Source organism: Acyrthosiphon pisum, chromosome A2, assembly GCF_005508785.2.
Source record: "Acyrthosiphon pisum isolate AL4f chromosome A2, pea_aphid_22Mar2018_4r6ur, whole genome shotgun sequence".
In the NCBI taxonomy this organism is placed as follows: domain Eukaryota; kingdom Metazoa; phylum Arthropoda; class Insecta; order Hemiptera; family Aphididae; genus Acyrthosiphon; species Acyrthosiphon pisum.
This window is the reverse complement of record NC_042495.1, coordinates 70,931,015-70,946,637: the sequence shown is the minus strand read 5'-3', so window position 1 is coordinate 70,946,637 and position 15,623 is coordinate 70,931,015. Positions and strand designations below refer to the sequence as shown.

Genomic DNA, 15,623 nt, shown 5'->3' with positions numbered 1-15,623 from the left:
TTTTAGAGATTTTAAGACTTTAGAATTTTTTTAATGTTTTTATATTTAAGTGTTTAACATATTTATTTTTATTAATTGGTATTTAATTTATAGAAAATGTGTTTTTTTAAATAATATTTATTTGGTATATTTAAGCATATTTTTATTGCATATTTTTGCATATTTTTAATAAACCAAATCCATATTTAATCATTTTTTATTGCATATAAATCCTAGCCCTAGTAATAATAATATGCCAAAATAATATCATAGAACCAAAATATAATTACATTATAAGTAGTTCGAAAATCTGTGTAATTATTTTCTAAAATTAAAATTAAAATGTATCCCTAATGAAAATCAAAATAAGAAATAATCTAATCCTATAATTTTAATACAAATTACAATCAAGCAAATAGGTATATTTTAACCAAAAATACAATTTCAATGACAATACTTCCTAAAATTATCAAGATTAAAAATGTTTATTTGCATTTGCTTATTTCGGTTTTTTGTTATATTTCAATTTTTAAAGTGAATTATGAGTATTTTAAAATTGTAAATTGTTTATACATCTTTTAATATGCATAGCTCAATTTAACATTTAATTATAACAAAAAGCTGATGAAATGCCCTAGATAATATTCTTACCTTTAAATTTTATAAGAGGTCAATTCACTCTAATTTTAAAATTAACGGGACTAAACGTGATCTGCTGAGTGCACGACGTGGAGATGGAGACAACATATTATGCGGGTGCTACGTCTTCTTAAATACTAAAGACGTAATTCAAGATACGTCCACACTACACACACATACAATGATTTATTTATCTAGTTAATCTTTATTCTAGTTCTAGAAGTCCTAATCGACCTAAAATAGATAACTAATTATATAAAGACAGTAACACCACGGTATTAGCGATATAACTACCAACCTGGCAGTACCTGGCGGTAGGTAATAGGTATACGAATATAGAATTAAGGTTTATTATCTGCAGTAAACTAATAAGAACTTTCAAGTTTCAATAAATCATGTTTAATTTCTACGGACCAGTACACTAAATTAATAACATATGTACATACCAATAAACTATTAAAACAACATAACATGTTACAAGAACCTATATTATGAGATAACAATATTTTAAGCAGTGTAAAATGCCAATAAATAGAAAGACATAAATGAGTTGCCGTATTAATGCTACATCTTTCGAAACTTCTGCGTCTATATAATAATATGTGTTTATTTTTCGTACTATACTATTACTATAATAATAATTAATTAGCTTAAAATATCAAGTTTATGGAATTCTAACAAAATATTGTCACATAAATATACCGTATAACCAAGTACCTACTGCTTACATATGTGCCAATAATCTTTACATCACCGCCATCACGGTGATAAAGTCCGATCACCAATCAATAATGCTTAAAATAACTTTACGTTTGTTATAATCCCCGCGGTCTCATTTCAATTTTTCTTCAGCCTGTTATAATCAGAATATTTTACGAACTAATGAACTTTGTTGAGAAATAAAAGCTCTTTTAAAATTTATTTTTTAAGATTTTGGTTTTCAAACTATTTATAATATGCTTTCGTGTTGTCCGACCATTACATTATTACAATGGTTCCCTTCATGACCGAGACTGTCAAATATTTTATCTACAATTCCCACAACGTAATTTAGTACTTACATTAGTACCCCCCCCCCTCTCAAATTACTATTCTAAAATATTTTATTTTATAACATAATATTATTCTCAATTCAGCCCTTCGTTATTATAGTTTTTGAATCATATATGTATGAAACCAATTATAATAGGTATGTACAGTGGTGGAAACTATAGGGTGGGTCCGTGATAGACTAGATTGCAGCGTTCAATAATAATAATTCTATGGTTTTAAAAATATACTATACTTAATGATCATAGGCATGCGCAGACTTTTGGTTCCGGGGGTGCACACTAAAAATTAGAGCCCATAATAATTTTGAAAACAATTATAGATACAGACAAATGTTTTAAAGATATCAAATGCACTAAAAATATTTATTATATTTTATTATTCGTTCTAATAAATATTACATAACAATATATAGATATACAATCTTATAATGATAATCGACGTTTAAAAGAAACAACATTTTTGAATTCGTCAATAATTTCACTAATTTAATTTACACTTAATTAATAATTGGGGCCCTTGTCGTTTTTGGTGAAGGGTCCGGGGGTACTTATGCACCCCTACCACCCCCTGTGCGCATGTCTATGTTTATGATACATTTAGTAGTTTTGAATTTTGAATTTTGTACGAACTACCAGTTAATGTGTGTATTAGTTGGTAATTATTATTTTTACTATACATACTGTTGTATTAAGCGTTTAATACAGGTATAAGTTGAAAAGAAGTAGTAATAAGAAATGTTAGTACATAAAAACTAGGTTAAGAAAATAATTATAGGTAACAAGTAGAATACCACAACAATTCAAATTCTATAAACATTAAACATATTACATTTAACTAGGTTAAGACAACAATAATGTAATATAATAATAATTAAGTATAATTTAATCATAGGACAATCGATATTATTTGATAGTTATTCGATTTTAAGTATAAGATATAAGTAAAATGTTAAGACATGAAAGGGGTCAGAGTGTGGTGGCCGTGTGACTCGATTACCACTGGGAATCCGAGCATAATAAAGTGCTAATATTAATATTCGTTTGTTTATTTGTGTACGTCCGTGATCGACGTATACGACCTCGTATACGACAATACGTATTAATTTGTTTTACTATTATGTATACACTTTTTTTAAATTTATTTTAAACATCTTCAACATCTTCGTTACCATGACCAATGGATTGGACCAATACATTGGAGTTAGCCAAAATATTATTATTATATAGATTGGTTGAGATCAAAGGACGTAACCTGTCACGAATTAGAATTTAACTGCAATCATGCAAATGTCCTCCCTCAATATTTACTGGCAAAATAGTAAATACAGCCCGCCTCCCCCCCCCCCCGATTTAGCGTTAAGCATACACGTCACCATTATCTATTGATTATATTATGAACGACGTAATAGGTTCTAGATTTATTATAGGTAGTAAATACTAAATAGTAGCACCAGCACGTACATATTGTTATTATACGTGTTTAACATAATGTACGTTTGTACAAAAATATCACAAACAATCAGGTGATGTAAATTATATTATTATGTATTGCGACTTTGCTACCGTGTACCGGAATATCCTGATTAAGGGTGACAGGATGACGGTCCTTCAACACTATAACCAAAGTGTTTCGCGGAATCCATTGAATCAATGTCCACGTTTTCAGAAGCGAATAACAAACGCGCCCTATATCTCCACCCAAACTATACCAAACGCATATTATATTTATTTACCTTATATACACTATACATGTATATAACTGTCTGTTCGACTCTGCTAGACGCATAATTTAGGTACTTATACTAAACAGCAGTACCAAATATATAATGTAGGTAATGTATAGTCGTAGTCGTTGTTTTCACCGAATTTTAAACCATCCTCCCTTCCCCGCGAAATTACTGCTGGACCGTAATCGTCGATCCGGTGATGTTCGTCGTACGCGTATGATATACGTGTAATACATCACACACGAGACCGCCGCAGGATAGAACACATTATATTATTATGATGGACGGGAGGCGGCACGAGGAGCATCTCTCATCGCATAGTACCTATTGAATAACGGGCGTACATCTCGTAATGTACAGGGTAAGCGTATATTATGGTGCTTTCCCGAAAACCCCACGGCCCACACACACGGGCACACATGTGAGTACACGACACACCCACCCCGTATACGAAATACCTAGCCTCCCATATAAAACTGCCCTCGTCGGCTATATTAATGTGCGGGACGCAGTCTGCACCACCGCCTCTGGTGTGATAAATTACGGTTATTCCCTAGACACATGACGGCAGACTTTCTGTAATTGACCGGCGCGGTGCGGGGATTGGAATATAGTATGGGCTTTTGCGCGGGACGAAATAATAACAGTGAACGCTAGGCTTTGACACCATACCACAACGACGGTGCACGCTTCATGCGGGAACAATGAACTCATATTTTTCTTTCTTCTCTATATAATATTATAATAACACAATATGATATTAAATCTGGATATCGATATTATATATTATTATTATGAACTAGCCCACAACCAAACCGCCATCGGGGCACACCACCACCTGTCACTAGTGTTATTACTTATTATGTTATATTATGACCTATACGCATAATGCCGAAAATTGAAATCCTCACGGCGGAAATAACACGAAATACGAACAGACATTTCTACCGCAGCTGCGACAGGCAGATATACACGGCACAGGAAGAGAAATAATATTAATACCGGTGAGTGTGTAATATGTATATGAATTGTAATTAATACGCAGAGTCGTGGCGATAGGTGTAGTAGTGTAAACGACGCACTACAGCGCATTCGCCTGTTTCGAAATGATACCCAAGATCATACACAATACGAATTTCCGGCCACCATCCGATCGAGAATTCCGGAAGCTTTGCTACGCCTAAAATATAGCTGCTGCATACGGAGACTTATAGATACTGTGAATTTATGATTTCGCTTCTGTTCCGTGCTGTTTGACCAAACCATATGATAATAAATAATAATTTATATTATAGTATTCAATATTTTTATTATAATATTATATATTTATATTAATGTTACTGCGTTGGTGTCTGACGACGCGTTACCCCATATTATTATTTGTCAGATTGTCAAAAGACATCAACGTTCACTTACCCGCGCAGTCAGCTCCTATACCGGATGATTTCAATGTCTTACTGTCGTTTATAATTATTGTTATTATACTACTATATTATATGTCTAATAATTATAATTATTGTTTGAATGGGAATGTATGAGCCTCAGTCGGTTCTGACTGGATTCATTTTTTTTATTACAGCAATATTCGGACTTGATTAAACGGCCAAAAGACAATGGCCCCAAATATATTTTCTGAACAATCAAACATTTGTTTCTTAAGGATTTATTTTTCATTAAGATTTTATTAAACTGATATTATACAGTTTGTCGTGACAATAGTAAATAGAATAATAATATAATAGTAATAATTATCAATAATAATTCAGGACTTATTTCGGTAGTCTGTTTAGTGTCGTTAACTTCATTTAATTGACTGTATAATTAAATCGGAACGTACGGAACGCTAGAGGTGTAGTCTCTGAGTTTTATTTAGATATGCTTCACACACAATGACTAATATCCATCAGCGAACACTGTGTGTATGATTCTAAGCGAACGGCAGTATACGACACTATAATATATTAATATAATAATATAATGTCCTATACTCCTAGCTCTTACAACAACTCTCGGGCAAAGGTCAGTCATTATATCTAATGGATGCGGCACATTAGCTTATGGCAAGCCTTGTTTGATATAAATACCACTATAATTCAAAATATTAACTTTTAAATAGACGCAAGTACAAGTCGTATAATATTTAGACGTACATAATATTTTCGCTTCAACGCGGCGCCTGTATTATGGTATACTTAAATACTTTAATAGAATTCTTCCGCACACGCAAGACCGCATCCGGATGAAAATAAATCTAAGACAATTATTTAATAATTTACATTTATCAATAAACTATAATTGTCGAAGAGTGAATCCCACCAAACGAGTGGTGGCCTGTGGGTATAATCAATTATTTAACGTTCACAATTAAAAGCGTTACGTTTCGATGGAAAACATAATAAAATATCGCCCATACACTCGGAAAGAAGGCAACGGCATAGTTACGAGTATATATCGAAACTCCCCGTTTCATAAATAATATATATTATATTTAACCAAAGGGTCTAGAAGAATTCGGCGGGAAAAGACTTAATTAGATATCTTTGTTTTGAGCAGACCCTATATTTCACATTGATTGATTATAGCAAATAATGTTCGTCTACAGCAATACAAGCGTTTGCTTTCAGACGCGGCAGCTGCACCGAGTAGAGCTGTAGATTAAAATGGACTGAGGACCAACAGTTATTAATGTTTTTTTAGAGACGGTGACATTTTAAAGACAACCGATTGTGGTTTCATCCGAATCGTGAAAGGATAATTGAAGATAAAAGAATCAGACATGCGTTATTTTTATGTGTCAAACCGAGAGACATTAGACACGTGCTTGGCCAATGACCGTCCTGTCGAGTGTCTATAATATGATTCACGATTTGTATCGTTTTCTCATTCAATATCAGAATATATTCTATTCTAATACAGTATTATGAATTATGATCCCACCCATCTAAATGTCCAAAAGCACACAACTATGATAAATAAAAATAAAATCTCAATTTAAGGATTTCTATCATATTATATATTATAAACCAATATTTCGCTTTAGCGTTTAGTTATAGAAATATTTAATATGATCAATAAAATATATTCTCGAATGGTAATGAGTATTCACCAACATTTTAGTTTATTTAAACATAACTACGTTTGAAAAGTCAAAATAAACCTACTATTATTACATGCCACAAAATGTACAAAATATTTTTCAACAATAATATAAGCAAAAAAAAATAGGTATAAATAAAAAAATTAATCACCTTAATTTAAATTTATAATTCTAAAACTAAAAATATTCACAGGAATACAAGTAAAAAAAAAACAATTTTTAAACAGTTGTCCTGGCATAATAAATAAATAGGTACGATTTTACTAGGTTAATTTTATTTAAATGAAGTATTCTAAAATCACAATGATGTTAGATTGTAAAGACCTTCAACGATCTGATTTATAATTTAATAAATTGAAAAATACTACTCCAAGTTGCGTCGTATATTTAAATTAACAATATCGTATTATAATATATATATTAGATATTATCTCATAATTAATATGCTACCAAGTATGCTACTAACACTAAACATAATATATTATTACATGCAAATATAAGCTCAGAAATATTATATTTGCAAAATATGTTTACAGATTTTAAATTTAGACTTCATAAATCAAATATATGTCATACTTTGGTATAATTCTGATGCGTTAAAAAAGTATGCAAAATTATCAACATCCGAGTTCAAGTTATATATAATATTGTTGAGTTTTTTAACTATTCAGTTTTAGTCATATATATCACAGAGGTATAAGACATAGGTTTAAGTGTGATCCTTAAATACTAAATATTAGATTTAAACAAAATGTAATCTATGAGAAAATCTGTTTCAATATTGTTAGGGAGGGAAATAGTTTCACACGGGAACGCATGCTCAATGTTACGGTATTGTCAGTGGATGTGAAAATGACCATGTTTGGATTCGATGATACACCGCCGTTTCTGCGATGTTTTATTGCTGTTGAACGAGAGATGTATATACATTTAACAAACGGCATTTTGTTTACATCTAATTAACCGATAACGTATGGAGATAAAGCTAAAAGCGAAACAGCAATAATAAGGAAGTCTAATGTAAGATGTTTAAGTACCTAGCAAATCATTGTTTAATTAAATCGCTGATAAATGCTAATTATAAAACATTTTTTCTGAGAAGTTTTGAATTTATAGTCCGCCGAGAACGGATGTCTTAATCAAAAAATATTTGGTAGGTAGGTATTAATAAAAACAATTATTTCAATCGAATGTAATACGAATACTAATTAACTGTACTCAGATCTGCAGAGAAACAACAATTACTATTCATTTTTAAAAACACAATTTGATATATTCAAACTTAAATCGTTTTTAAAAATACCTGTATTTGTAGCCTACAGGAGTATAAAAAAATATAGTATAATCTGATACAATTATATTATTATAGTTTTAAACAAATATTCATGAAAAATAAGATGACTTAAATGAATAAAAAAATGTTTAAGATACTTTTGTATATGACTATATTAGTAAGTATACCTACATTATTATAACTTGTAAATACATTTATAACGTTCATATTAATTATATTTTTATTTTCATTGAGTTTATAATATACAATAGGTATTATAAAATATAAGCCCCAACATAATTTATAAGCATTAAGCAGTCGTGAATTAATTAATGTTTATTATATTATATAGTAATCTCTACAACTTACAATGCCCACAATTAAGTTGATGGTTGAATCACAGCATTAAAAATATGAAATAAATACTTATACATTTGTCTATTTAATTTGATTTCATTAGTAATTTATTTTATTAGCCATGTTAGTAGCCTGGGATTTGTTACTTTGGAAATATTTTAAAATCAATGACTAACGTTGGTCCATATTTTATCAAATAACAATTCACAAACGCAATTTGTTATTAAACCCCGATAACATAATAATTAATAGTTAGGTATACCTATTATAACTGTAGTAGTAATTGTCATTCGTGTTTTCAGTTTTGCAAGTACTTATGTCTCAATTAAGTGAAATCATATAGCATTTGTATATAGGTAGAGAATATAATCGGAATATAAGATAGAATTCTAAAATTATGTCAAAGGTGGAGTTGATACTTTTTTAGAGTTTTAATAAAACTCAACCAGAACTTTCAAAAAGAAAATTAAAGCCATTTCATTATGAGTTTCTGTAGGATTACTAAATTAAAAAATTCTCCTTAACAATGCATTATTCAGAGTTCTTTACAACGCACTATTAGAACAATATGGATTAAGAAAAAATGTGTTTTATTTTGAACTTTGAGTAGAATAATGATAATAATAATTAATAATATAACGTTATGTTTAGGTACTTGACACTTTTAGAACTTATTAAGTATTAGAAATATAACTGAAACTGTGTAATGAATTATGAAACGGAGTTAAAACTTCGACAAAATAATGTAGGAAATTCTGAACTGAATATTTGATAACGCAGGTATACAGAGATAAAAAATTATCATCCTTGCACGTATAATATGTATGGGGATGCTAAAGCACAAAGGGAAGCATCGCATCAGAACTCTGTAAGTAGATACCTAATCTAAATAATAAAAAAATATCGGTTTTTTTCCAATCTCACTTAAAAAGTATAGAACTTTAATAGCTGGGCGGTTCTCGAGACATTTATAAGTATATACACTGATAAATTATATTTTTAAACGACGACGTGCCCTATCTATGTATATACTATATATACTACAAAATGTATAATATATAAATTACAGGTGTATATAAGTACATTCATATTATAATATATTATTATTACGTTTTAGAAGTGTTGGTAAGGCAGTAGCGGCTATTAATAATTTTGTCTTCTAAGCGCATTTGTTAAGGATGCCACATTTTATTATAGGTTGTTCGCTCGTTTTTACTTCCATAGAATATGAACGAGATACACACACATATATATATATATATATATACCTATATATATAATATATACTTACATTTGAAAGTACTATAATATGCAGTATACGTTCAATTCATTCAGTGTTTTACCCCCTGGGTTGCGTGGCGGGTTACAAATTAGATGATGACATTTTGGCCTCTACTAGCTCTGTACAAAACACGTAATGTTATTTTTTAAAGTCATGGGCCGTGGCTATCAGTTTCGCGTACGAGTAACTAACCAAACAATATGTATTTACGATACATATTTTGGTAACACTCAAATATTTATGAATTTATGATACAATAATGTCGAATTTACCCCCTGAAATAATTTGGAATACTCCATTGTATTTGGGAACCGAAAGACCTCATTCAGTAATATTATTAAGTTCATTGTTGATTCATACCGACGGTAATAATATACCACTCAGTACAGTCATATTAAAAACAATCGGGTTGTGGTCAATTTATTAACAATGTCTATTTTCTACTTTTGACAAAAGTATATAGATTTTAAGTATAAAAAATAACGCCATTATTGCCCTTATTACATAGAAAAATAATATTAGTTTTAAAATGTATTTATTATATTTTAGACGACACTCGACATTCGAAATCCTGATCTCGCGGGTATATATATAATAGTTATAATCGGATCCACATGACAAAATAACATTGTATAATTAACCCAATAATAACATAATATATACTAAAGGTAGATATTTGAAATAGATAAAAAAAAAAACTTTTCAATATTTATACTCAAAACGAGTTAAAAATTTAAAAGTTGTTTTGGGACTGGGGATGGCCTCACTCATGATACTTTGATCTGAAGTATTTGATATTGATTAAATTACAATAATAACAATACCTAAAATTCGAGGTACCTAAATATTGGACAGGCACGTTGGTTCTATAGCAGTAAATATTTTTTGAGCTTCCTCCTTTGAGTTTTAAAAATACATTATTTAACGATAACAGCAAAAAAATACAGCCAAAAAAGTAGTTGTTAGAAGCACTTGTTCAATTCCACAAAATGTTTATTTTAAATTATTACGACTGTTTTATTAATGAGTTAGGTTTGCAGACTTTTGTACAATGATATGAAAAATTAACTGGATAATATGCTATATTTATAATTTATGTTAATATTTGAAATTATTTCAATTATGAATTTTTGACTTCATTATGTAATATTATGTTATGTATAAATGTATACTACAAACGTAGGTACCCATTACACATATAACCGGGCATATAACTATCACAAAAACATGCATTAAAGTTAAATGTATTTCAATTTTATTTATTATACATTTAAACCTACAGAAAATAGAATAACTGAAAACAAAAATCCCGCGTCTGATTAATGTTTATATTTTATAGAAAACTGGTGTACACGCTTATATATTATATAAATTAATACGACGAAAATACAAAAAATGTATAACTTTATTTTATACACGAAATAAAAATATATAAGGCCTAACAACCTTTTTGACGAATAGCGTAAAAGAGCATTATATTTTAAACAGGATATACGCGATGATATCCTGATTAGATCCGTAACGATTAATACGTGGGTTTTAAAGAAACCAATTCAATATGCGTAGGCTTCGTCCAAAGACATACTAAATAATATTTATATTTATTTATTTATGTTATTTATAATATTGTTATCAATCAAACAGTAGCTGTAGTTTAATACTATTAAAACAACACGATATCCTTGAAAGTTTAAATGTTAGTTCCCATGGCAGTACTGTTTTGAAATGTAATTTGCGATTTCTTCAATCGAATTATTAGTTTGCCAAAATTCAGGAGAAATAATTTTTACTCTAGGTATTACAATTATAATGTACCTAATAAAACTATTGAAACTTAAGATAAAAGTTAAAAATATTTGTTGATAATATTAATTATTAATTATTTTAAACTTAAAGATCGATGGATTAAATGTTATAATGCTTAATGGTATAAGTGTACATTTGCATAAAAATATAGTATACATAATAGGTATGCACTGTATAAAATATATAATTTAACTTATATTTTTTATCTTTAATATTAGGTAGTTATAGGTACTTAATATCATATAAAATATTATTCCAAGTAAAAAGCTCGGTAAAGACTAAAGAGGTACAAAATTAACTTTAATTATCATTTAGTATATTTACCTCTATAAGTACAATATAGGTACAATGTTTATAAAACAGTAGGTAAATAAATATTATCATATTTTGTCTTTTTCTTTATAAATAATAACTATCACATTCAGAATCACATTAGTACATTACTAGGATTAATGACATTTTAATAACATGCAATATTCGTTCTCTCCGAACCTTAAGATATGGGAGGATTTTGACTTATATAGTAAACGGAGCTGCATAATATTTAATTAATAAACTATCATGTATCCGTAAAACAAGAACAAAGAGCACTGAAACTTAGAGAAAATGCCGGATTAAAACTTAGAAAAAGAATGTTTTTTTAGAAACTTCCGATATAAGTACAATAGTATAACGAACATAATACTTTTATTGTTGCATGCAATAAATAATAATTAAGTAGACGTTAAATAGAATAGCAATTAAACTCAATAAAATAGGAGTGATTCGTGCAAAAATAACGCTATACGATATAATAACAATAATATTATAAAATGTATTATAATCGGACGTGTAAAGACTTAATCTTAAGTGTACAGACATGTCGTGACAAGAACTGTTGGTAAAAACAAAACGCCTGGTCGGTTTGACAAACACGCCAAACAACCATAATATTATAATGACGATAACTACCATCTCCCAGGCTATCAACTATCAGCTCAGAATTTGTTTCCATAAATGGTAAAAGCGTTGCGCGACTTTTCTCAGTCTGGAAAACACCGGTTTAGAAAAAATATGATAAGAACAATGAAGCAAGTCCGGAAAGAGGACGTAGTTGAAAAACATAAGCAATATGATATTATAACATCAAATAGATAAAGTGCGCCCTTGTGTTCTGGGACTGTGGACGGTGTGTCAGAAAAACGTGTTAAGTTTGTACCTCATAATCTAATATATAAAAATCTCGTGTCACGGTGTTTTATAATAATATATATTATTTTATAGATATTATTTATCTAGCTCTGCAATGCGGAGTTGCGGTGGAGCTCGTGCATATTTTTTTTCGCTGAGTATTAGTCTACGAATTGTTGTCAGTGATATGGTACTGGGAGCGAAAGACAAGCCAGGGGATAGACAAGACGCTATAATATGTGCTCGGGATAATTGGCCATCCTCTTTGGTCCGTTGATTGACACACGCGCGCGCGCCCCATCGACCACGAGTGGCGTCCCGCACGTCAACATGGTATATTATCGTAGTCGTATAAAATATTATATACACTGTATTATATTATAGTAGTAGACCACTCTAATAAAAAAAAAATAATAATAATAATAATAATATTACACGCCGCCGCCGCTTACAACCGTGAAAACGTTTTTGTCGAGTGTTTACTGAACACTGTTCCTATTACGACGACTACTACAGCTCTACCCACCCATACAGTCGGTGTATAGACTATAGCCTATATTATGAGGACCTATTGGGCGAAATCCAACGGAAACACAACATAACACACAAACACACGCATGCAGCGAGTGATATTCGAAATTCCGACGAATGTTGGTTTTTTTTTTAGATAAACAACAGGATGTTCTTAACAAAAAAATACAGTGACGACGACCCTCAGGACATTGTCAGTCCTGCACTCCTGCTCAAATACTATCGATGAGTTAACCAGTTTCCTATCGTACTTGGAAAATGTATAGCATAAATGCATAATAACGTCATATAGGTGGTAGCTGGTATTATGTTTGCCATCGGACGGTCGACGTCAAAAAAAAAAAAAAAACTACTTATAATTTATAATTTTATTGCCGCGTCGACCACTCTAACAAAATATTGTAATTTTAAATAAATTATAAGTGGACACCTATGAATAAATTCAAAAAAAAAGACAATAGCGAAGTTCAGAGGCACTAGACTTCAAAAAAGTGGGTCACGATTTTCCGCTTTTTTATTACTACTATATTATTCCACGTTTGAACATTTTATTATAACTTATAAGCTATAACCCTCCTGCATATTATGTACCCACACTGTTTTATTCTGACGATATTTTTAGAAATGCAATTACCTCCGATGGGATTTCGATTTCAGATTTAAATTGTATGCATATTATACACCCTATAATAGAAGGGTCGGTATAAAACAGCTGTTTTACACATCTATCCGTCGTTCGGAATTCGAAACGAACGGAATTTTAATCATTTGGAATTCAAATCGGTTTACCATGTACAACAGTCAACAACGTGCGCTATTATAACAATAATAATACTATACATTTTTTTATATTATAATTTATTGTACTTGCTTAATATCTTATAGCCAACAGTATATATTATAATACGTAGGTACCTAATAAGGATAGGTTTGAGCACATCAAATACTTAGTTCGGTATATTATGTCAACTCTTTCTTTCGTACCTATCGGAAACACAAAAACGGAATACCGAGTCGGTATCGCATGTGTAACACACACACTGACGTCGGTAAAAGGAAAAACGATCGGGTAAAATATAGTGTGTGATGTTGATAGTTTTCAGAAAAATAGCTTTTTCTTGTGCTTCGAGGGGTGAATTTGAAATATGACGTTATTAATTATGGTCGACTCGTCTGCGGCGCGGTTTTTAGCGTTTTAGACGGCGAAGGGACATGGTGAAATAAAGATAGTGGGTGGCCAGGAAAAACTGGAAAATCTCCGAGAAAAACCCGTTCGGTGAGCGGAATCGATATTTTCCGTCCGCGGGCATATAATTTTCACGTCGCGTCGCGCCCCACCCGCGCCCTAAGGCCACAAACCGTTAATCGCCGGCACACAAAATATTATATTTATTTCGGGATTTATTTACAGACAAGTGTTATTTTAATACAACATAAAGATGTATACAGGAAATGTGCAATTGGACTTACCGATCGTGGCCGAGTGCAGAAGCAGCACCCAAATCGCCACCGCCGTCGCTGTGTTCATCGTGTGAAGGTGTAACTCTGTTGCGATTTCTTCTCACCCGACTTGGCCCCACGGGGTGCGTGGGCGGGGGATTGGAGTGACTCGACTTTGGCGAAACTCCCGTCCCGGCTTTACGCCGGCGGTTTGCGCGGCGCCGGCGGCCGAACGGCCATCATCCAACGATCAGCGGTCTGCGACGAAGATTTATACTGATCGAAAAGAAATAAAGAACGATTGACGGACGACGGCGACAACAACAATAATAATAATGATATTAAACGAAGGCGTTATAATCGGGCGGCGAGATGATAAGAGACGGTGAAAAAAAAAATTTTAATTAAAACCGATCACCTTTGATTTCTATACAACCATAATATAGTTAAAAAACCAATTATAATTAAATCGATAATAATTAATACTTAATAGCAATAAGTAATAACGATGACGACGACGATACGCGTACCTACGATAAGATAAGAGTGAAATCAAAAGCGCCGCTAACACGCAAACGCCACACGCGGGTCGCGTCTCCCGATATCGGTAAAGTCAGTTCGATTTTGAAATTGTTATATTTTTTTCCTGTATTTTGCCGCTCGACGAATCGCACGCGCGAGCACGCACACACCGGCCGACTTACGGTAGTAGACTGATCTGAAGCGGGCCGGTTACCGGCAGTACTATATAGATATAATAATATGGTAGTGGTAGTAACAGTTGTTGTTATTGTTGTAGTAGTAGTAGTAGTAGTAGTAGTAGTAATAGTTGTGGTAGTGGTGTGCGCGCGAAGAGCACAACTACTATACGTAGAGTCACGCGGGGGAAACGCGCGCGCTAGTCGTCGCAGGGCGAATTACACACTGCCGCCGCTCGCCACCGTAGTCGCCGCCGTCGCCGTAGTCGTAGTCGTCGTCGTCGTCGTCGTCGTCATCGTCGGCACTCGGCGGCTGATACCGCCACGCCGCCGACGTACAGCGCGACGGCCGGTGTGTGTGTGTGTGTGCGCGCGTGTGCGTGTTGGACCAGCCGCCGCCGCCGTCGCTCCCTTCGGAATCACAAGTATTGACCCGAGAGAGTGCGTACGCGACCGACGTACACACGCAAACGAGGCCCGCGGCGCTCTTTTTTCCCATTTCACCCCTCCACCACCACCGCTATCGGCGCTAACCGTTCGCGGTATACGTGGTGTATGAAGTATTTTATATT

General features: G+C 32.2%; 1 protein-coding gene across 1 annotated transcript in view; it reads right to left on the bottom strand.

Annotated features, from left to right (window-relative positions):
- Positions 1–15,291, bottom strand: part of LOC100162840 (transmembrane protein 132B) — a 69,040-nt gene extending 53,749 nt beyond the window's left edge. Inside the window, exon 1 of the mRNA XM_001942651.5 lies at positions 14,384–15,291. Coding sequence (XP_001942686.2) covers positions 14,384–14,441 — 58 coding nt within the window. The 5' untranslated portion in view covers positions 14,442–15,291. The remainder of the gene's footprint in view (positions 1–14,383) is intronic.
- Positions 15,292–15,623: the final 332 nt, after the last annotated feature.